Source organism: Montipora capricornis, chromosome 4 (genome assembly GCF_036669925.1).
Source record: "Montipora capricornis isolate CH-2021 chromosome 4, ASM3666992v2, whole genome shotgun sequence".
Lineage (NCBI taxonomy): Eukaryota > Metazoa > Cnidaria > Anthozoa > Scleractinia > Acroporidae > Montipora > Montipora capricornis.
The window spans coordinates 26,248,269-26,273,268 of NC_090886.1; the positions used below are offsets into that span (position 1 = coordinate 26,248,269).

At 38.5% G+C, this 25,000-nt stretch overlaps 1 protein-coding gene across 3 annotated transcripts in view; it reads left to right on the forward strand.

Annotated features, from left to right (window-relative positions):
• Positions 1-25,000, forward strand: part of LOC138045853 (uncharacterized) — a 217,939-nt gene that overhangs the window by 131,141 nt on the left and 61,798 nt on the right. Inside the window, exons 1-5 of one of the 3 annotated variants that reach the window (XM_068892488.1) lie at positions 7,552-7,588; positions 9,652-9,774; positions 14,526-14,648; positions 17,157-17,282; positions 23,326-23,478. The exons of 1 other annotated variant lie outside the window; for it this stretch is intronic. In XM_068892488.1, the coding sequence (XP_068748589.1) occupies positions 9,705-9,774; positions 14,526-14,648; positions 17,157-17,282; positions 23,326-23,478 (472 nt within the window). In that variant the 5' untranslated portion in view covers positions 7,552-7,588; positions 9,652-9,704. Of the gene's footprint in view, positions 1-7,551; positions 7,589-9,651; positions 9,775-14,525; positions 14,649-17,156; positions 17,283-23,325; positions 23,479-25,000 lie in introns of those variants that run through there. One more of the 3 variants, XM_068892486.1, reaches the window with a different exon arrangement.

The following is a 25,000-nucleotide window of genomic DNA, read 5'->3' on the forward strand; positions in this document are numbered from 1 at the left end:
TATGATACAGGCTAAAGAAGTGGCAATAATTGGGCCTGCTTCTTTAGAAGCCGACATGAGATGTTATCAAGGCCAGTGGCCTTGTTCGGAGATTATTTACCTAGTAACTTTAAAACTTCAGTGGCAGAAGTATATTGTAAATTAAAAGTCGTGGAAGCAGGCTTTATGTATGAGTCAAAACTTGTATTTCCACTAGGCAGTGTTGAGGCTAGTGTAGGACCAACAGATGTAAAATGGTCATTTAAAATCTCACACATTTCTGCGGGTTTTGTGAAGGAATTATCACCACTTTTTAGTTCACTTATTGAAGAATTACTAGTGCACTTACGATATGTTAACTCATTGATTGTCCTCCATATTTCCTTCGGGTTACCTACATTTAGTTCCACTTCTGATTTATAATAATTTGCTTTTGCCATTTTAATCTCATTATTTATTCTATTTCTTTCTTTTCTATATTTATCCCAGATAGATGGCTGTTTTGTTAATATAGCCTGCCTTTTCAGTGTATTTCGACCTGTAATCAGCTCCCTCAGCTCAGTAGTAATCCATGTGGATTTTTTATTTCTTACTCGCCGCGTTCTGATAGGCGCATGAGCGTCAGCTATTTTTAATAACATATTTTCCCAGATTACAATCATTTCATCGGGAGTAGTGCAATTTCTTAGGCCCATCCCAGGGAGCTGACTTTAGGTCTTCTCTGAAGGCATTTGCATTGAAGTTTTTAAAAGAACGAGTGGTCACATGCTTATGAGTGTTTTTAGATGAAATGGCAAACTTACGTATTGTATAGACCATACTATGGTCACTTAATCCCATAGGCACCACTCCTGATTTTAAAATCTTCAAGGGTTCATTTGATAATATTATATCAATAAGTGTACTAGAATTTGGCGTGATTCTAGTAGGTTCATTGATTAGTTGTTGAAACTGATAGGTCGAACTTAATTGCTTCAACTGAGACAGGTGCATATTATTACTATACGATAGATAATTGCAATTTAAATCGCCTAAGATAATTTGTTCCTTAGATTCCATGTCAATAATGCGAACAATAGCTTCTAAAGCTTCAAAGAAGCAAACCGTACAGCTAGGTGGCCTGTAGGCCGCAGTTACGTTAAAAGCTTTACTATTAGGCTTTTTAATATCAACACTTAACATTTCAAACTCGTTATTGGGGGAGAGAGAGAGAGAGAGAGAGAGAGAGAGAGAGAGAGAGAGAGAGAGAGAGAGAGAGAGAGAGAGAGAGAGAGAGAGAGAGAGAGTTAGATTTACGTCAGTACTTGCTACCACAGTTAGGTATTTGCTACGGTAGCAAATACTGACTGGTAGGTATTTGCTACTTGAATGAGTATTTGCTACGGTAGCAAATACGGAAATGAGTATTTGCTACCGTACCAAATACGGTGGGTAGGTATTTGCGACGTGACAGTAGGTATTTGCTACATAAAATAGGTATTTGCTACCGTAGCAAATACGTACATTAGGTTTTTGCATTAAGTGGTTGTTGGTATCTTTCTTCATATTGTTAATGTAGCATATTCAGCAAGTGGTTATTTCTTGATACCATGGAAAAGACATTTCTTTGAGCTTTAAAATCAACATCTGTTGTCTTTTTTTGGAAAAAAAATGGGACAACGAAATCTTCCCATACAGCGTTACCCCATAAGAAGAAACAATCTCTGACATGGTGTAACATTTAACAAAAATCAATAGACCAGTCTTAAAGAAACGACAGTTTTTTTAAATATATCTCTCTTTTTTCAGATATAGAATGTTTTGAAAATCTTTGATTTAACTTGCTATGAAAAGAAGAAAAACGATTGCTGTCCGAAAACGGAGATATAAACGAATGAAGTTGCAAAATAAGGGGGTTACAAGGTCCTTATTTACGCAGGCGCAAAGTTTGTCACCTGCTCAATCGAGTCCGCATGTGCATAGAGTTAGGGAGACAGATTAAAGTAATCAAACAATCGTTTGTTTAAAAGTTGTGTGCATAGAAGACAAATAGCGAAATCAGTGGTAACGTCCATAATTTGCGGTCACCTATTTTAATTCATGAGCTGACGCGAGCAGCTTCAATAGTGCATTCACTTACATGAAGCAAAGTGGCGTGAAACAAGGCTGTGTTCTCGCTCCAATACTATTCGGCACCTTCTTATCTCTGCTGCTGCCCTACGCTTTCGATCAGACTGAAGACGGAAGCACCATCCACGCAAGGAGTGACGTGAGCCTTTTCAACCTTGCACGCCTGCGCGCGAACACCAGAGTGCGCAAAGTTCTGCTTCGGGGATGCTGTTCGCGGATGATGCTGCCTTCACTGCAAACACTGAGGAAGCCTTACAACGACTAATCAGTGCTTTGCATACGCATATCACGAGTTCGGCCTCACAATCACTCTCAAGAAAACAAACATCCTGGGGCAAGATATCAGCAGAGCCCCTTGCATCCTACTCGGTGACCACACCCTCGAGGTTGCAGAGGATTTAACCTACCTTGACTTCATCATCTCCAGCAGCGCCTCTCTGTACACCGAGCTGAACACCCGGATCGACAAGGCAGCATCAGCAAGGGCCCGCCTAACCAAGAGACTCTGGGAGAACTCCATGCTTTTTTATAATGCACTTTAATACATATTAATGATCTCCCTGGATGTCTTCTGCATACCAAAGCACACATGTATGCCGATGACACCACGATATATGCATCCTCTCTATCCACTGCTAAACTATATGCCAAGGTAAATAATGACCTAACTCGCGTTAGGGACTGGCTTTTTGCAAATAAGTTAAGCTTAAATGTTACTAAAACGGAGTATATATTTTTAACAACTACCTTCAAATTATCTAAGTTAGGAAGAGACTATCCAATTAAGATTGGCAACAATTATGTTAAGTACGGTGCCTACTAATTCAAAGGTATTTTTGTGCGGTTTACTGAATATGCGGGAAAAGCAGATCTTAACAAGTGTTATTGAAATCCAAAAAGAAAATTGAGGGTGACCACGCATTTTTCGAAGATAATTAATCAACAATGTTTGTAAAAAGCTTTAAAATACAAAGCAATGTATGGCGTTCTTTTACAAATTGAAGCTTAATTATCTCTGAAAAATGCTTGGTTACTTCCAATTTTCTTTTTGGAAACCAAGATCACTTGCTAAGTTCTGGTTTCTCCGCATACTTTTAAACCGCGCAAAAATATCCCTGTATTAATAAAGACCACCTATAGGAAATTCGAGTATCTCGAGATGCGCAGAACATATGCGCAATAACAATAGTAGGCACCATCCTTAAACGAAACAAACAAACAAACAACAAAATAAACAAAAAACGAAACGAAACAAACAAACAAACAACAAAATATTTAGTAATTCACTTAGATGAAAATCATGAATGGAACGAGCATGTTGACAAACTTTAATCAAAAGTAAATCGATCCTTCCGTGGTCTAAAACAGGCACGTGTATGTATGTACCATTAGATGTTCTAAATACAATTTATCCATTCTGTGTTCGACAACTGTGACATTGTTTGGACAATTTAGACCAGGGAATGGTCACTAGTATCCAGAAAAATCGTGCTGCACGCATAATAACCTTTCAAGGTTATGATGTTCGTTCAGCACAAATACGAAAACAACTAAACTGGGAAGAGCTTGCCTCAAGGCGTCAAAGGCATTTAAGCCTATTAATGTATGATGCAGTGAATGGAAATGTACCTAGTTACTTCAGCGACCTTTTCTCGGATGCCTGCGAGAACAACCCTTATAAATCTAAGCTAAGAAATACGGAATATAATGTTGTATTGGACCTAGTTCCATAAACAGAATATTATAAAGGGTCTTTCTTATACAGAGGAGGAATGCTGTGGAATTCATTACCAACTGTCATAAAAGCGTCCGAATCTAAAGCTATCTTTAAAAGTAAACTGGCTAGTAGGCAGGCAAACTGTTGATTATATTTTACTTTTTTTATTATTTGTACATACCCCCGGTATATTTAGTGTAGTTTTACACTATTTACTTCTGTTTCCATACAGCTTTACATATTTGCATATGTTTAGTGTAGTTGTACAGTATTTACTTCTGTTTCTATACGGCTTTCGTGTAAAGAAGTGGTGTAACTCACCGCGCACCGGTGGCTCAGTTGGTTGAGCACCGGGCTGTCACGCGGGAGGTCGTGAGTTCAACTCCGGCCGGACCAACACTCGGGGTCTTTAAATAACTGAGGAGAAAGTGCTGCCTTTGTAATTACTTCTGCAAATGGTTAGACTCTCTAGTCTTCTCGGATAAGGACGATAAGCCGGAGGTCCCGTCTCACAACCCTTCGATGTTCATAATCCTGTGGGACGTAAAAGAACGCGCACACTTGTCGCAAAGAGTAGGGCATGTAGTTCCCGGTGTTGTGGTCTGTCTTCTGTGGTGTATCATGGTTGGGAGTGTAAATGCTCGGAGATATTAGCTACTTCAAGCTACTCTAAAATTCTGAGGGTAAATAAAGATATATATGATATGATATATGATGTATGATGAAATTACCGTATTCTGAGCACACTGTTTTGCGGCAGTGAGGCATGAACTTTGTACACCTACTAAGAGTACAGACTCAATGCCTTCCATCTGCGCCGTGTTAAGAGGATCCTTGGCATCACCCGGCTGCAATGTATCCCAAACAAAGAAGTACTGGCCAAATCAAGAACACCAAGCATCTTTGCCCTCCTCTCTCAGGGACATCTACACTGGCTCGGCCATTCATCTGCATGCACGATGGCCGAATCCCAGAAGACATCCTTTAAGGCGAGCTCGCCTCAGGCTCCAGACCTACTTGCAGGCTAATGCTTCAATTCAAGGACTTTTGTAAACGAGATCTCAGGGCTGGCAACATCAACCCAGCTGACCTGGAAGCTATAGCCGCAGACCAAGATGCCTAGAAGCTTTCCGTCAAGACCAGTTTCAAAGTGTGAGAGAGAAGGAGAGGGCACCAGTACGAAGAGAAGAGTGAGCACAGGCGACAGCAGAATCAGCGCCACGAGTCATGAGTTTTCGCAGCTGTGACCTTACTCAGTTTTTAGTCCTTCCCATGCTGTTTTGTACCCGATTTGGCTGGGTGTTAGATTACCAATAAGGCCCATGTAGGCCAGTGTGTGCTCATGTGGACCCGTGTGTGCCCATGTGGGCTAGCTAGAGTACGCCCATTTAGGCAAGTGTAGGCTAGTGTAGGGTCATGTACGTTAGTGTATGCCCATGCACACTAATGTGTGGATATACTAGGATAGTGTTAACCATGGTAAACCACAATATGATTTCCACACCACGTGTCCACCCACAGCAGGAGTTGCAACTGTTCAAAAGACTAAACCTCAGCGAGACAGATGGATGCTATTAAACCTTACCTGGTGCATGTACATTGCCTGTCAATATTTTAAAATGTATTAAATAAGTATAGCGCGAAATAACGTCCAATGTCTCGTTTTACATAGCTGATGAAGTGCAAGTCTAGAAGTCTCAAATTCTGGCAATTTACGTAAGATTGAGGAAGTAATAGTTTTATTTTTCAACAACTGGTGACAAAGCTATAGGTTTCGGTGATCGCTACCATGACCATATTTGGACAGTGCCACAAGGTAAGGAATTAGCGTGAAAACGGATATATATACTTAAGTCCTTTATTTGCCACTTTTTCCGCATGATTATATAATATTCTTGATGTGATATAAAAATCCACTCCGGCTGTCATCAAGTTATGGACCTCTGCAATGCAAGTGCAATGCTGTTATTTTACTAAGCGAGTGTGTTGTCGCACAGGGCTTCAGATGCACGATCGAAAGATTTACGTGGAATTCGAATTGAACAGGGAAGATAACTTTTTACAAACGTTGCTTTTGTTATTCAAATGAGCCAACCACAGAAACAAAGGACCCTAGGTGTCGTCAACGATATCTTCGCTATGTACCTGCCATTTGAGACATAGTAGGGTTGTTTGTTTCAACACCCACCCCTTTGGGAATTTCAATTCACCTTCAAACCCAGGAGACCATGACTAAGAGCCTCCCTATGCGCTATATCCTTGAGTCAACCTTTGCTCATATCTTTCTATTTTTAAAAGTAACACTTCACCAGGAGACTCACATTTACATCAATTTGCGTACATTATTTTTTGCTTATTGTCTTTGTTCGACAATAACTTTATTCTGATTGGCCATCATCTAAACAGTGCGCGCAGAGCCGAAGAACTCGTGGCGTTCTACGCACAAAGGTTCATTCAGAGGGCTTGCATGGGAGAGGCGTGCTCCTACTCGTGGGCTCCCTTCAAGCCTTAATTTATAAGAAGGGCGTGTTTGATTGACCCTATTCCGGAATATGAATACGTTGAGTAATGATTGAAACGGTATGTTTGGCGCGTTTCGAAGCAAAAAGGATAATAAAAATATGTTTAAAATAGCATTTTAGCAGATATTTGACAATTTTAACGTGAATCTCCGTAAAAACGAAGGATTTCTAACTTATATTCCATGTATTCCTATTCCAGAATACGGTCAATCGAACGCACCCTAAGTTTCGTCTTTATGATATCCTAAACATCCACAAAGAGTGGCGGGTTATGGATATTTACTGGAAAAGAAGCTTCTTCACCTGCTTTTCACTTAAAATGAACAAGAAGTTCTCACCTTATATTCAGACAAACCAGCATGAAGACTAAAGAGTGCCATTTCCTTATCAACTTAGTTGGAGGGGGGAGGGGTGGGGAATGATGGTATTTGCGAAAAACAGGTTTTTGGCAAAACATTCCATAAAATACCACAAAGGGTTATGCAGATGGTTTGGACCAGTTTTATTTAATATGTTTTCAGCCTACTTTTAGAAGAAATCGCTTGTAAGAATTTTTAATTCCAAAAACGTGATTTTTGTCCATTTTTTGGCCAAAAAAGGATGAAATAAGCCTTAAAAACAGCTTTCTATGTTTAGGCAGGTTGCTTTAAAACAAGTGCGATCTTGTGAACTGTTTCTATCTTCGCTATCAAGTCTATTATTTACGTTATTTACGTTAGCGAGAAAAAAATTACAGCTAAGTTGGGTATTTGCGACCAAAAACGGGTATTTGCTACATAATAGTTTTTGGAGATAAATTACCTGAAATTTCATTGGCTACCAAATAATTGGCTCGGAAGAGTTCCTCTCAATAAGCGCTGACGTTTCCAAAAGAAAAAATATGTATAACGTTGCTTTTAGGCGATTTAAAGGACAAAATCTTTCCAGGAATCTCAAAAAAATCTTAGGGTTTGAAGTGCTGTCGAATATATACCTTCAAGCAACACTTAAGATGGAAAAATAAGATGGAAAGACACGAAAAATAAACCTAATCCAGAGGGGTTGAGCAGAGATGTTCTTTAACTTGGAGACCTTTAATATACGATTTAACTGAGAAATTTTACGGAATTTTTGACTGATGTGCCAAGCATTCAGTATTTGCTACCTTCTTTGGGTTTTAAACCAAATATCATGATAACTATAATATTGATATTCGTTTTTAACTAATATACTGTTCATTTTCAGTTAGAGCTTCCACTCTTTTGAAGTCATAGTGCTTGAGGTAGTTTTATTATTTTTAAAATGTCCTAGAGAAATAGGGTAGATAATACTGACTGATGAATCTAAAGAGAGAGAGAGAGAGAGAGAGAGAGAGAGAGAGAGAGAGAGAGAGAGAGAGAGAGAGAGAGAGAGAGAGAGAGAGAGAGAGAGAGAGAGACAAAACTTCTCGAAGGTCCAGGATTTTATCGTTTGGTCAACCATTACAGATATTCAAGCTATATATATATATATATATAACTGCATTTTTTTCTCATCAGTACAGTGCTGATGTCTGGGATGGAGGTTAAGCTTATAAAGCCACCCTAAATGTCCCACACATGTGGTACATATAAGCCATGCCAGAGTGCTCAAACTAGCGAGCTAGTGAGCATGCGCAATTGCTAGCGGCAATGCCTCATCCCAGTAGAGTGCTCAATTTGGACATGAAAGCAAAAGCTTTGTAATGCCAAAGAGCTATATATACATATCTTTTCATGATGCTGTTTCTAAAATGGTATTAGAACATAAAATACCACTTACAGTGTATGAAAAACAGAGCATTTATCATTTGTTGAACCAAATTAATATAGAGAAAATTAGAAATTCATTTAATGGTCCAATAAAGCCTTTTTGTTGACTTACATTGAGAAATCTATTGATGTTGAAAAAAGTGTAATATTTTGATAATAAAAGCGATCTTAAAGAATATTTAATGTTTCAAAGGATTATATTTTATTACAATGACTGAAATTAAATGGTGTTAAGAGGCGCTAAGGAAAGGAAAAATGTGAAATTCTTGAGTTGTTCAATTGTTTATTTTCTTTTTAATTAAAATATAGTGATCAAATTTATTTTTTGTATAGTTTTCCAAAAAAAGTTATTCCATAAAATGTGACTGCCTTATGTTGTAGCTGTTGGTTAAGAGAAGGTTTGTTCAATATGATATGCAAAGCTTCTTTAAATTTAATTTTAAAACGCGAGTCTAATTTTGTGCAACATTCAGTGGAACAAGAGTCTCGACAAGCTTTTGATGAAGCGAGATGTTTGTACACGTGAGAGGCCCTGTCCGAAACAATATGCTCACGTACGCAAGTAGAGATAGGACGAGCAGTTTGGCCAATGTAACTGGCATTACATCCAGCACAAGTAAATTTATACACTACGTGCGAGCGGAAAAAAAGAGGCTTTTGTGGAGAGTCTGGATCAACTTTGACATTTAGAAGTACGCGAAAAGGAAGGAAATGTGTTTGTGATGAGCCTGCGTCTGTCTGACCACGAGGTATAACACAACATATCAGCTTCATTAAGATTTTTCAATTTCGCTCGGATTTTCTCGCTCTTTTCGCTCGTACTTCCAAACTTTTGGAGTGAAAGGAATTTAATAAAACAGTTATTCCATTCGCGCTTGCTGGATATGAGACTGGTTATAGCCAACTCGGCGCTACACTCCTTGGCTATTCACCATCTCATATCCAACGCGCTCTTATGGAATAATTGTTAAATATTTCATGCAAAGATAAAATTGTGGAGGTGGAAAAAAACAACCAACCATATCACGTTCAATGCTTACAAGGTAAATAGACCAGATGTGAAAGGGTCCACGATTTTAAAATGCTTTCAACAACAGTTCGAGGTAAATTTGATAAATTTAATGGGACAAAGCTGGAAGTTCATTTATGTGAGCTATCTTATAATGCTCTTTTCATTGTAACACCCTCTTTTTTTCTTGATTGTAACGATAAAGTTCGAACACCTTTATCTCCTAGACATAATTTTTCATAGAAAATATTGTTGAGGCAAATTCCCACTCATCACAAATGGACAAGGATTTTTTAAATGTTATTTCCACGAGTCTTTTTCCCTAATCAAAATAAACTGGGTGATTCAGAATTTTTAATGACAGAATTGTCAATGGCTTTTGTATAGTATTTGAATTTAGTATCTTTGGGAACTGGAAACGATCTAAACTCAATCTTTTGTATAGTTTTCACATATCTGCAAAATGAACTTGAAAAGGCCAAACTAATTTCATTAATGTAAACTGTTACTCGACAGTGAGTCACATTCTTTTACAATGTTTTACAGATAACAATGAGTGCGCCTTTAACAATGGCGGGTGCAGCCATCATTGCCTGAACATGCCTGGGAGTTACCACTGCGAATGCCCGAGAGGTTTTCGTCTGGATGCCAACCTAAAGCTTTGTAGAGGTACTGTACAGTCTGACTTTCAACGTTTTCTCAATAAGTACCATCAGTTCAGTCTTATTAATAAATGTCCTGAGCCATTGAAGCAATGGCAACCATTGGCACTATTTTCGAGCAATGAGGAGATTGGAAGGTTTGGCCTCCTCCCAAAATGTTATGTGATTGATCTGGAGATTAATGGAGCTGAACCAAATATACAGTTACCCACTGGTCAGGCCAGTTAGATAATTATACATTTATTTATCATTCATGTTGTCATGACGTCACCATTATCATCATCATCATCTACATTAATAAGAATAACGATAATAACAATATTATTATTATTGTTATTATTATGATTATTTATTGATTGATTGATTGATTAATTGATTGATATATCACACTGACCAATTATGGCCAGTGAAGATGTCTTTTAATCCCAACAGTGGCACCCAGCCACACGCCGGGAAAACCACTTTCAGGCATTTGTGCTCATGTTTCAGCGGATAGAAAAAGACATCTTAGTCTAATGACTTTTTTCCTACCACAACCAGTAGGGAAGGAAAAGAATCTCAAGCAACAATATTATTATAGCCCCTGGAGCACTTCCCCAATCATGATCCACTAAGCTCAAACCATCACTATGGCATGCACCATTACTGAAAAGGTTATTTTAACTATTATGTTTACTTTATGGCACTCTCAGACTCAAAGATGCTAAACGGTCCTGGTCTAAAAGTTAGGGAGCAGTCAACAACAAGTTGGTAAAAGTCTCCAACTCACCTCTCCAGCGTCTTGCAAAAACAAAAACTTCCTCGATAACCTTGCAGTTCCTAATACTGTCTTCTGCATAATATCCACTAGAGCATCAATTTCAAGCTTTTCAACATGCTTCTCAAAGTTCTTATTCACTACACCTAACTCCCCAATGATCAACACCGGTACAATGACGACTTTCTTTATCCCCCACATTTCAATGATTTCGTCCTTGAAAAGCTGATATTTCTCTTTTTTTCAATCTCCTTTTCTGCCACCCGAGCGTTTCCCGGGATGGCAACATCAATAATAGTTGCCTCTTTTTGGCCTTTTTTAGAATGACGATATCAGGCCTTCTTGGATTGATTTTTAAACTTTGGCGAAACCCACCTTATCACACATTTTCCACTGCAAATATCTAGTAAGATTGCCATGCCGTCCCTTGTAGTCCATTTGCGTTAACTTTGCACATTCGGGGACAATGTGCGTGATGCTTCACCATTTTCACATTCTGTACAGTGCTGATTCAACCTCATGGTCAACCTTAAACTCAACATAGTTTGTACGCAAGGACTGTTCTTGTGCACAGCTGATCAGTGCCTCGGAGTCCTACTCAACATTTTCCAGCTGTTCGGCTAATCATTTCCTTTAACGTCTTTCAGAAACTGTCCATACATACTCTTCCTTTTCCAGTTGTTTCATTTCTCCTTGCACAGTTTTTAAGTCAACAGCCTCATCGCCAATTAGATTCTATTCTGCTCTACTTTTTTTTAGCGTTAGCTCCATACTGTGCTTCACATACCAGCTGAGGCTATTTTCCTCCATTCATTTTCACATCCAATGAGTCCTTTTCCTTTCCTTTTTTCATTGGCAAATATAGCTCGTCCACATCACTGTTTGGGTTGAAGATTTTGTCATAGGCTTTCTTGTTCTTTGGTCGAGCTTTTGTGACTCGTCTTTCTTCCATTTTATTACCCCAGCGCCATCCCTCATCAGTGATGCAGCCCAGGTATTGATTGCTTTCATCTTCATTATCATCATCATCATCATCATCATCATCATCATCATCATCATCATCATCATCATCATCATCATCATCATCATCATCATCATCATCATCATTAGTCCCTGCCTTTTCAAGTCTTTCCAGACCCTTTCCTAGCCTTGTTTTCAATTTTCTCCCTGAGAGCATATGGCACTGGGCTTAAGCCTCGTGGAAAATGAGATTGCCTGTGGGATCCACGTGAGCCTTGGCCTTTACCCCTTCCTGAATCCCTAGACCATCCGCAAAAAGCTGAGAAGGTTTCGGCAAGGTTTCTGCCAAATTCTTGTCATGTGATGACAGAAGCTTAATCTTTGGCCAATTTAGCTTCATTATTCCTAGCCAATTCTTTCCTAACCGAGATGGCCATTCCCCCACCTAACACTAACAATAGTAGGGAATCTTGCTCCCCATTATGGCATTCATCAATCGTGCAGGCCCCTTTAGGCTTGACCTCTTCCCCGGTATAAGTATGAAGGACATTGTCACATGTCTTCATTTGGGGTGCCCTTCTGTTTGAAACTAGATTCTTAAACGTTTTCTCACTTATCTCTGACAATGACGTCCTAGTGTCTTCTTCCATCTCCAAGGATTCCCCAGTAACATTTATGTGGACTTTGTCAGATGGTAAGGGGCTTTTGCTGGCGAACGAAAACGATGAATTTTCCCTGGAATCTCATTGCTCCCTTCCCGAATCATCCTCCTGACATTCCAGTCGGTGAGTAGTTCACGTGAACTAATTTTGAGGGACTTTCTTTCTTTTTTCCTTGGCGAACTCGAGATAAATGGCCCAGTTTGCTACAAGCATATCACTTGGCCTCCTTGTAATGACAGTTCATTGTCTGGTGCTTGCTATCTCAACGATAGCACATAAGCTCTCTACCCCTTTTAAATCTTAACATCAAATGTTTTGAACAAAGTATTTCCTTCTTGAGAATCACCCTTCTGATTTCCTGAAGCATCCTTATACGCAGCTTCGATTGCGAGTGCCAGATCAACTGCCTGCTTAGATTTAATTCGGTTCAGCTAGCAATCGACGTTGTATCCGTACGTCACGGACACCACTCACGAGCCAATCACGTAGCGTTCCATCTAAGGTTGTACCAAATTCACAGTGTTTAGTTAGGGGCTTTAACTCAGCTAATAATTATCGCAATAGCCTCGCCTGGTTGTTGGGAGCGAGTGTTAAGCTTTAATAAATCGCTGCACGATGGCGGGTGGCCTGGACAGAAAATGGTCCTGTACGCGTATCGCCACCTCCTCATTGGTTTTGGCCTTTGGGTCTTCTTGGGAGGCCGAACTTCGTACTGGTTTGTATGTTTTGGCTCTAACCCGAACCAAAGGGATGATCGACCCACTCAATGTAGTAGCGACGATCTTCGGCTTTGTCATACCAGGACGTCAAGTGCCTAATGTCACTCGGATAGTAAGAATCGCTAAAAGCAAGTCCGCAGTTAGGGTGCTGAATGCATAAGATTTTGGCAGATCCTCTATCTTTGCTGAAACCGTAAAGACATTGCAAGAAAATTCCTTGCAGCTCAACCCTTTAACGTTCTTTAACAAATCTATATCTTTTGGGATTGTTCGAACTGTACGCAAGGAATCCATTCAATACTGGTTGACCTTAGCGTTAGGCGACCTTTTATGACTTAGATTATTGATTTTCTGTCAGTTCGACAACATCGTGTAAAGTTCGGTCACTTAGTCTCAGACTCGCTCCCAGTTAGTGCTGGGGTCCCTAAGGGGACACAATTAGGACCAGGCTTGATAAATGATAAATGATCTGAGCTCTGTCTCATCTACAGTCATGGACAAAAGTGATGGGAATGTAGCTTCATTTTACAGATAAGCCCCTCCCCCTTTTCAATGTTGTGTTTTCCAGGGAGAAAAATGGTGACTTTTCTTATCTGAAGAACTCCAACATTAAATACAGGGCTCGAAATAATTTAACGAAAAAATCCAGTCGCATTTTGCGATAAGATACGAAAATGTAGTCGCAATTTCGCAAATTTTAGTCGCAAAATCGCTGCGCTGTATTGTGTTGTCAGAGGTTTAGCAAAACAATATGAGCACGCAATACTTGTGTGTAAAGAAACCGCTGAAAATGGCGAATGATCGAAGGAATGGAGCTGTGCACGTAACATCGCAGCTAAATTACTCTACAATTACGCTATCTTCAGAGAAAATTCACAGCGAGAAACAAAATAATTTTGTCATTTATTTATTTATTTATTTATTTTAGCAAAAGTAGCAGCAAAGTGGCAACTGCTAACCCTTTTGTTTCGAAAGAGCGAAGCCGGTGACAACAAGTCGCAAATTTGCGACTTCTGCAGATATTTTAGTCTCAAAGGGAAAAATTTGGTCGCAATTTCGATCCCTGGAATATGGGGGAGGGGGGCCACAAGAGCATGGTATTTTCCAAATACTTCAGCCAATAGTTAGAAAAATCGAATTAGGTGTGAAGTGAACTGATGCCCGCAACCTTCCCAACAACTTTTGACCACGCTAAAAGCAACAAGTCCGCAGTTAGGGTGCTGAATGCGTAAGATATTGGCAGATCCTCTATCTTTGCTCATGCCGTAAAAACATTGCAAGAACGTTCCTTGTAGCTCAGCCCTTTAACGTTCTTTAACGAATCAATATCTTTTGGGATTGTTCGAACTGTACGGAAGGAATCCATACAACACTGATTGACCTTAGCGTTAAGCAACTGTTTGAAAATCTACGGCAAAAAGTGTAATGAACTTCTAGTCTGTTTCTCTAAGGAGAAACCCATGTCAAAGTGCTAGAGGTCCTTTGTCTGGTTATCAGCCCAAAATTGGTCTTATATCACCATCATCATAATCATCATAATTATCATTAGTATTAATATTATTATTATTATTGTTACTGTTATTGTTGTTGTTGTTGTTTTTGTTGTTGTTTTTTATTACTGCTATTGTTTTATTATTATCGTTATTGTTATTATTGCCAGATGTGAATGAATGTGAAGACAACAATGGAAACTGCCAGCATACTTGCCGAAATGTGTATGGAAGACATCGCTGCTCATGCAGAGAGGGATTTTTTCTGGACAGTAACAAAAGAACATGTTCAGGTAAAATTTATTCATTCAAATGTTTGAAAATTAAAACCGTGAAGTTTACACCAGCAGATTAATATACTCATTGCATCGTGTGTGCAGCCACACTTTCTTAGCTTCAAGACGAAACAACAGATTGCGATATTATTAGGCCCCCAATGACGATGCACGAGGGGTAAAACTTCTTAACTTAGAGCTCGAATACATAGCAAAAAAAGAAGAATGAGGATGACTGCCTCTATGCCTTTTACCAGCTTTTTGAGCAAATCTTAGACCTACACGCACCTGTTAGCCATCCCAACCCATTTATCACTCCTGAAATACGCGACTTAATGAGAACAAGAGATAAATGGAAGAAACTGGCCCATACATCTAACGATCCTCTTGCCTGGGCGTGTTTCAGGAATTACAAACGAGAGGTTAAACGAGAGATCTGAATAGCTGAAAGAGAGTTTGTTCGGGACCAGATTGCAAATAACCAAAGTAATTCTTCGGGCAACTTGTGGAAAACTATAAGATCTATCCTTCCTAGGAAATCATCAAGTTGTTTGGTGTATAATCAGGACAAGGAATCCGTCACAAACTCCTTTAATAATTTTTTTATTTCGGTCGGCCGAACCACTGTTGGCAAAATTAAAGCACTCGCCTCTGAATGTACTTACGATCTTATGAAGACAACCTTTGTCCCTACGCGTTATCTATTGTCTGAACAATTTTCATTCCATCTGGTTAATTTTAAGCAAGTTGAACTGGTCATCGCATTGTTACCATCAAACAAAGCATCGGGCTCTGATAAAATTTCTACACGTGTAATCAAGGATGGACTGTCAGTTATTTTGTCGCCGATCACTTACGTCATCAATGTCTCTCTTGCCAGTGGCGTTTTCCCTGGAGGATGGAAACAAGCAGAAGTAACACCTGTTCCAAAGGAGGGAGATCATAATCAACCTTGTAATAAGAGACCGATCTCGTTATTACCAGTATTGTCAAAGGTGTGCGACAGAATTGCGTTGAATCAATTGACGGCATATTTAACAAGAAACAACCGTCTTTCTGCGGAACAAAGTGGAAATAAGAAATTTCATTCCACAGAAACAACACTTATCTCTTCCACTGATGCCATTGTGACTGGCATGGATAAGCAGGATCTCTCTGCTATGGTCTTGTTGGACATGAGTAAGGCGGTTGACAGCATAAATCATGATATTCTCCTTTTAAAACTAGAAGATCTTGGCATTTCTAAATACGCTCTTGCGTGGTTTACTAGTTACCTGACCAACAGACACCAAGTCGTGCGTATTAACTCGACCCTTTCGAGTTCGCTGTGTTTAAATAGTGGTGTTCCCCAAGGAAGCATTCTTGGGCCGCTTCTTTTTAGCATTTACATTAATGACTTACCTTCTGTTCCAAGAAACTGTTTGACACAATGTTACGTTGATGACACTTAACTTCAGATTTCTTTTAAGATGCGTGATTGTTCGACAGCTATGAAAAATCTAAATAGTGACCTTCTCTTATTACGCAATTGGTGTTTTCACTATTTTTTACTTTTAAATACGGACAAAAAAAAAACAAAACTCATAATCTTTGGAAGCCGGCAATTACTTGCCAAACTTCCTGATTTCAAAATATCTCTGCTTGGAAAAGATCTCGCTCTTGCATCTTCGGTCAAAGATCTTGCGGTTGTTCTAGACTCGCAACTAACTTTTGATGACCATGTTTTAAAAACTACTTCATCTTGCATGTCAAGTCTCGCACAAATTAGTCGGGTTAAACATGTTCTTGACCGTAACCAACTGGTAACAGTAATAAATGCCTTAGTCTTTAGCAAATTACTGTACTGTTCTACAGTGTGGTCGAACACCTCGAACAAAAACATCTGTAGACTACATACAGTGCAGAATTTTGCCGCACGCATTATTACAGGAACCAGGAAATTTGATCAAATAACCCCCGTATTAAGAGATCTACGTTGGTTTCCAGTTAAACAAAAGCTGTTTTTCTGTGACGCTGTCATGGCATTTAAATGCATGACTGGTCAAGCTCCACATTATCTCAGCGATCAATTTTCGACAAGAATTGCGGTCACCGGGCGTTGCCAACCTTTGCAGTATATTTTCTATGTTTACATTGTTAGTCGCATTGTCACTGAAAAGCCCCACCTAGGGAGTGTCAATAAAGTATTGTATTGTATTGTAAGGTTTTCAGTTCAATGACAAGTCAGTTACTGAATATGGATTTATGAATTTAATTTGCATAGAAGTATTGCATGTTTCCTGGTCATATCCCCCGAGGTTACATCATTGAATTTCTGAACGCCTTTCGAAACATTTAGCCTAATTAAAAATGAAAAGTAGAAAGGCTCGTCACCCACGTTGTTTATAGGCAGGTAACACAATATCAAATACCATTCCCATGCTTCGGGCTACGCTTTCAAAAGAGAATGCCTGTCAAAGGAATGACAAACTCTTTGCTTGGAATAAATGTGAACGTTGCATATTTAAATTATGTGTGTTTTTGCAGACATTGACGAGTGTGAGCTTGGTGAAGACGATTGTGATCATTTTTGCGAAAACAATCCTTTGGGTGGATATAGATGCTATTGTGACAAAGGCTACAAACTATCCAGTGACAACACAACTTGCATAGGTAAAAAGAATTTGGATATAAAGAAGACCCAAAAAAGCACGTGCTTCAACTATTTAAAGTGCTTAAAGGACTAAAACCACATCTCTCTAGAGAGTTAGATAATGGTGATATAAGTGCATTCAACTTTGATTATATTCTGATTTGAAAATTACGGAAGCCGTTAAGGGTCACACGTTGTCGCTTCCACTTTCTCGCTTCCAAGTTAGGGTTAGGGTATACAGAAAAGAAAAAGAGCGTGTAACCACGCGGACTTCTTCAACATGATTGCTATCAGGTTCTTCTTCTCCTGCGACAACTTGGAAGCAGCAATGTGAAAGCGACAACTTGGCAGCGACAACTTGTAAACGACAAGGCGGAAGCGACAACTTGGCAGATGGGGGTGGGGGGGAGGAAAATACAATTTTTTACCCATAATTAACTCAACTGAGTTTTTTTTGCTCATCTGAGTAAAATTTTGAGCAAGTTTTTTGTCCGTTTTCAAATCAAAGATTTCAGGAATACTTTTTTGTCAGTACAGCTTCTCAGTTAAGTTTAAAAGTGAAGTTTGGCATCAGATTGTTTTCGACTGACACAGCTGTGGCACGACTATCCTGCGATCAGGCGTATTTTTCTTTAGACAGGGCGGAAAAGGTACGCCTGATACAATCTCTTAATGAGTCGTCTGCTGATAGTCCAGAATCTGGACTTTACTCTGATTGGCCGAAAAACAATAGAGCTCTTGGAGCCTCTCTTTGATTGGTTAAAGAATTGCAAAAAAAAAAATCGGTTAACAACTGATCAGATTATGGCCGCCGAGAAGGATTTGAACAAGAATGATATTTAGGCTCTCTTTACAGCTACTGTTGCATCGACTTCAGATTTTTTTTCAAAAATCTTTGAAAAATGAGAATGCATCTGAAGAATGGTTTGTTGGAAAGAAGACATTATAGTTGTACTTCTTATGGGATTTGGCAATATTGTTATTTACAGTCCCGAACATTCTAGAAAAAAATGCATTGTACCGCTTCCACCGACTCGAAAACGTTTGTAGTTGTGGTTAAGTACTTTGGAATATATTCGGAAGCAACAAACTTCCAAAAAGAACAAAATAGAACTTTATTGCTGCCACATTCGGGTAATCAGCCAAGCTTGACAGAGAAATTCAACATCGTTATGGGAGCGCTGAACAATGGTTTAGTGGCACACTTCTCACAAAATGATAGTTGAGTAGTTGCTGCTGGAAAACTTCACATTTTCCTCATATTACAGTGATATTAGCATATTTTATTGTCACCTCAAATTATCGAGTTCAAATAAAGTTCATTGTACTGCTGATTACGCCTAATGATAACATCAAGTATTCGGCTTTTTCTCCGATTTTACCTTGAAATTCTTTGTTCCTTGATGGTTTGAACAGAGAAACCACACCAACTGTCAAACGGGATTTGCAGAAATACCTTTGATTGTATGGATAAAGTCTGACTTCACAGACATTCCAGCTAGAGTTCTATTTTGTTTTCGTCGCGTCTTTCCTTGAATCGCAACGTGCTGGTAATTTCCGGTAAAATCTGATTGGCTCACATCTATAGCATGACACATGATAACATCACCCTTGACAGGTGGGCGGCAGACGACTCGTTAAGAAATACTCCGATTCCAGAAAAAAACCGGACGTTGCATGCAAGTGAGGCTTAATAGCCCTCGCGGCAGGAAAAATGTCGGACAAAACAAACAAGAACGGGCTCGTGGGCAAATTTAAAGCTACTTCAGCCGTGAAAATTGTTAGCAAGGACAAAAAAATTGATCACAAATGTTGCACAGTTGCAAACTGTAATAACCAAAGTGAAAATCGACCCGATTTATTGTTTCGTGCGTTCCCATCGGACACACAACAACTGAAGAAGTGGGAAATTCGTATGAAAAGAGGAGATCGATCGCTTACTTACTACGGTAGGAAACAGGTTCTGTTTTTTCTGAACACTTCACACCGACGGATTATAAACGAACTCTGACTAGTCATAGACGAGACTTAAAGCGTACCATTGGTCTTTCCTTGGACAAAAGTGGATGAAGGATCGCTTTGTAGAGCGAAAAGGCTGAAGTTGAGATGGGAGAAATATGAAGGGATAACGAGAACCGAGAGTGCTCTTGAATGTAAAGACCAGAAGGCAATTGCAGAAGATTTCCAAGAAGATTCTGTTGTGTTTGGTGCACCAACACTTGACAAGTGAATGGAAGAAGTAAAGATGGAAAATGGAAGGCTGCTTCAACAATTACAAGAATTTAAAGCAAAGGAGAGTTTCCAAGTTTGGTCTGGAAGGATTTTCAAGTACTAATGAAGAAATAAAATTTTATACTGCATTTCCAGACTATGTAACTTTATCAGAATTCTGGAAATATGTAGAGCCTAATTCCCCCAAATTAACTTATTTCAGTTTTGTACGTGATAATACTGGTTCTATTAATTTTGAAGATAAATTTTCTTTTCATAACAGTTTGCAACCGATTGACGAGTTTTGGCTTTTTTTCACCTGTTCAAGACTTGGTTTATTTGAGCGTGATCTCGCGTTTTGGTTCAGTATTTCTGAGCAAGATGTTTTAGATCTAACTATAACATGGGCTAATCACCTATATTTGATACTAGGAAGCTTACTTATTTGGTCTTCTAAAGAGCAGATTAAACTACATCTACCTGAAGTTTTTAAGGGTGAGTTTGAAAACATAAGATGCAAAATAGACTGCACAGAAATAAAATGCCAGACTCCTCAAGACCTTGAAAAACAAAGTGAACTTTATTCTGAATTCAAGTCCCAAAACACATTCAAAGGTCTTGTAGGAATTTCCCTAAATGTTTGGATTACATTTGTGAGTAGTTTGTATCTGACAAGGAGATTGAAAAAAGCTGTTCTTTTGTTGATTTGCTGGATCAACACGGTCACCCCAAAACGCAGACTGCAGACTGCGCAGACCTTGCAGACCAGGGGTAAAATATGGTGTTACCCTCACTATTATTGAGAGCTAACCGTAAACAGGCTAACCTGAATGTTATTTAGGTCTAATTAGGCTAACCGAATGTTATTTAGGCCTAATTCAGGCTAACCGATTTTTCATTTTACAGACAGTCTGCAGTCTGCGTTTTTCAGTGTCCCGGATCAACATGACCTGATCGTGGATTTGACATTCAGGATTTACTGGCAAAAAAATGTAACACTTTTCATTCCTCCAATATGACAATGTAAATCTGAACAGGCTTCCAAGGAAGACTGTTATGAGACTATGAGCCATTAGGAGAATCAAAGATTGGATCATCTTTGATAGTGTTGTGCCATTAAGTTAACGTGGAGTAATAAATCAGCTCCCTGCACAGTGATGACCTTCTTGCTCGTTAACAGGCAAAAGCCTGCTTTAACATGTTAAGGAAATGTGTCATCAAAGATGTGCCAACCTTTGATTCTCCTGATGGCCCTTTTGACGTGGATCCTTAAATTGGCAATCCTCATAGTCTCAAAACAGTCTTCCTTGGAGAACTGTTCAGGAATGACAAGTGTTACCTTGTTTTTGCCAGTAAATCCTGAATATCAATCATGATCAGCCACAATCAGGCCATGCTGATCCAGCAAATCAATAAAAGAACTTCTTTTTACAATCTCCTTGTCAGATATACTTCCTCCATACAAGGTACTCACAAATGTAATCCAAACATTTGAAAGTGTTGTGGGACTTGTATTCGGAATAAAGCTCACTTTGCTTTCCAAGGTCTTGAGGAGTGTGACATTTTATTTCTGTGCAGACTATTATATTACTCAATTTTGGGGCATTAGGCTCTACATATTTCCAGAATTCTGATAAAGTTACATAGTCTGGAAATCCAGTATAGCAGTACTTGAAAATCTTTCCAGACGAAACTTGGAATTCTCCTTTGCTTTAAATTCTTGTAATTGTTGAAGCAGCCTTCCATTTTCCATCTTTACTTCTTCCATTCACTTGTCAAGTGTTGGTGCACCAAAAACAACAGAATCTTTTAGGAAATCTTCTGCAATTGCTTCCTGGTCTTTACATTCAAGAGCACTCTCGGTTCTCGTTATCCCTTCATATTTCTCACATCTCAACTTCAGCTTTTTAGCTCTACAAAGCGATCCTTCATCCACTTTTGTCCAAGGAAAGACCAATGGTACGCTTTAAGTCTCGTCTATGACTAGTCAGAGTTCGTTTATAATCCGTCGGTGTGAAGTGTTCAGAAAAAACAGAACCTGTTTCCTACCGTAGCAAATAAGCCATCGATCTCCTCTTTTCATACGAATTTCCCACTTCTTCAGTTGTTGTGTGTTCGATGGGAACGCACGAAACAATAAATCGGGTCGATTTTCACTTTGGTTATTACAGTTTGCAGCTGTGCAACATTTGTGATCAATTTTTTTGTCCTTGCTAACAATTTTCACGGCTGAAGTAGCTTTAAATTTGCCCACGAGGCCGTTCTTGTTTGTTCTGTCCGACATTTTTCCTGCCGCGAGGGCTATTAAGCCTCACTTGCATGCAACGTCCGGTTTTTTTCTGGAATCGGAGTATTGTATCAGGCGTACATTTTCCGCCCTGTCTAAAAAAAAGTACGCCTGATCGCAGGTTATGGCACGACGTCATAACTGGTTTGTCAATGTATTAAAAATAATTTTCACTAATAATATATAAAATGCAATAAGCTACAATACCACTGGATGGAAGCAAGATTCTCAGAAAACAGGAAGTCATACGCCATTCAAAGGGTCAGTTATAAAATAAAGTTTAGAAGTAAACTTTACTTGAATTTTTTGTCATACTACTTTTCGAATCTGTAAGCAAGTGGGCATAAATCAATGATTGTATCATCTAAAACTTTTATTTCAAAAATGAATTGAGTGTAATTAAATTCTCCACTTCTTAGAGAAGCTCTTAAAACGACTAATAGTTTTGATATATTGTGTAAGCGAATCTACACAATACTATTTTTCTTTTGTAATCGTTTAATTCTGCTACTCTTTTTAAAAGAAGCGAGGAACCTGTCAAAAAACCGAGAACAAAAGGATTGAGAGTGATACTGCCACTAATAGTACCACGTGTGCTCTTTAGACCCACTACCCAACAGTTTGAAATGAAACGCGTCGCAAATAAATGACAAGTATAAAACTACAAGCAGTCTTCCTTTGTGCCGCTTTGTGCCCGTCCTTGTTAAAAGAAAGTGTCAGAGTTGAATGTAAAGGTTACAGTTGCCATGTAAAGAACACCAGTTCAAAGAACCTCGCCTGAGAAAGTGGAGGGCAGAAGTCCAGGGACCTTACACATTGTACATTCACACATTTATATTTCTTTATCCACTTACCTAGGCTTTGGCAAATGATATTTACATGTCAGTAATAAGGCAATATCTATGCTATTATTAGTACAAAAGATCTTTTCCGATTTTATCAAATACCATGCACTGAAGTAATTCTTAGACTGATGAACTTTCCAATATGCTTTTCTTAATTAAAGAGGCAGTGTCACACTATCATAATCAAACTTCAAAACACAAAAAGACGTCTATGCATCAACGAAGACCGGCCATAAAATAATGCCGTACTCTTGCTACCAATAACCATTGAAGTGCACTGAAGCTATTTTTTGTTGTTTGCGGCCACGGATGGAGAGGGTGGAAGTGGATTGAAACTTGAAAAAACTGGCCAGTTGAAGACTATGTCTCCCGGAAGTCGCCAAAGATTAAATACGTATAGCTCTCTGTGCCAATTTTAAATACATTTTAGATCTTCTCAGTGGATGGTCAGAATTATACGTGTGAGCTATAGTACTAATTTGGATTTTTCCCAGGTTTGACCTAAAACAGCAAATTTAGCGTGACAGCGTCCCTTTAAAGAACGATGAAATCAATTTCATTACTGAATTATAAAATAACCCATAACCATTCACTATCGATTTAGAATGATGAAGATTAATTATTTTAAGATTGTAAATTGGTAAATTAGTGTACCTTATCATCTTGCTGAGTGTACTTGTGTGTGTCATTCGGAATAAACATCCCTTGTGTTTTTTTTAGATGTTGACGAATGTTCCCTTCGTAAGACTTCTGGAAGTGACACGGCAGCTTGGCTTTCTGGTTGTCATCACAATTGTTTTAATGTCGAAGGAGGTTTTGAGTGTTCTTGTAGAAATGGATACATGCTTATGTATGACAGGAAACGCTGCCAAGGTTAGTTAATAGTTATAAAATATGATAGATGACAGTTTATTTAGATCTCGAAATACATATATGCTTAAACGGCGATGCTTTGCTAGTTTGACATGTTTAAACGACTCTGTTAATTGATCGATCCTTCATGGCGGCAGCGCCACGGCTTTGGAATAGTCTTCCCATAGACATTAGATCTGCTTGCACCACAAGTGATTTTAAACAGAAGGTTAGGACATTTTTATTCATTGTAATTGTAAGTAGGTTTTATTTTTAATTGATTTTAAATTTAATGTAATGTCTGTAATGCGCATTTGATTATTCTTATAGAAAATGCGCAATATAAATATCAAATATTATTATTATTATTATTATTATTATTATTATTATTATTATTATTATTATTAATTAAAATGCTGTAGTCACGGTTTTTAGTAACACAAGGCCTATTTTGGTTTATTTAAACATGATGCTCCGGAATTTTAGTACACCGTTTCAGTACACCGATTGCAAAACTGCAAAAAAAACTAGCCATAGTAATAAAAATATTATTAAGTATAATATAAATAAACAAAACTAAAAGGTATGCCCAAATGACTATGATATTATAATAAAAGTTAAAAATCCTAAAATTCTTCCAGCTAATCTTCGTATATTGTCAGGTAACATTCAGATGTTTCACAGCGTAAAAACTAACACATTTTAGACAACATTTGGTGCTTTCATTTCAAGAGTACGATAGCTAATGAGTGATCATAGAGTTGAATCCACAAAAATGATAACAGTAATAAGCGAGGAACGTCGACGAGATGTTGCAGGTGAGTTAAGCAGCGCGCATCGACTCCTTGTTCTTCTCCCAAGTGCTCCTGGCTGCCTTTACAAAGACCCCTGGGTTGCAGGAACTGAAGAAGGGATATATGTTTTTCAATCTATTCAATACAACCAATCGCCAGTAGTACGTGGGCCCTCCGTTGAAGAACCTCTACATGCCCTGTATGTCCAGCGGTATCAATTCTCCTGTCATGACAACAAAGAGGCCTGACGGGATGTCTTCCACTTTCGGCAAGAGCTGATCTCCTACTGCGAGTTAGATGTCAAGCTGCTTAAAGAAGGTTGGTTTTCTCTTAAGTGCAACTTCGAATTGTGCACCGAGTTTGATCCCTTCAAAAAGATGACTGAAGCCTTGGTATGCAATTGATTCTTGTGCACGCACTGCCTGGAGGCTAACACCATCTCCTGGAAACTGCTACAGAACTCAGTATAGAGAGACTATATTAACTATTTGTCTACTTAATTTCTATAGTTTTAATTTTTCTACTGAATCAGTTTATTGTTATTATATATATTTTAATATATAACTGTAAATATATTTAGAGCTTTATTTACTTAGAAGGGCCAGATTGGAAAAAAGACGATGTCTTTATCTGTCATCCCTAATAAAGTTTTATTATTATTATTATTATTATTATTATTATTATTATTATTATTATTATTATTATTATTATTATTATTATTATTAAACCTTCTAGGGTTGGTGGGGCCG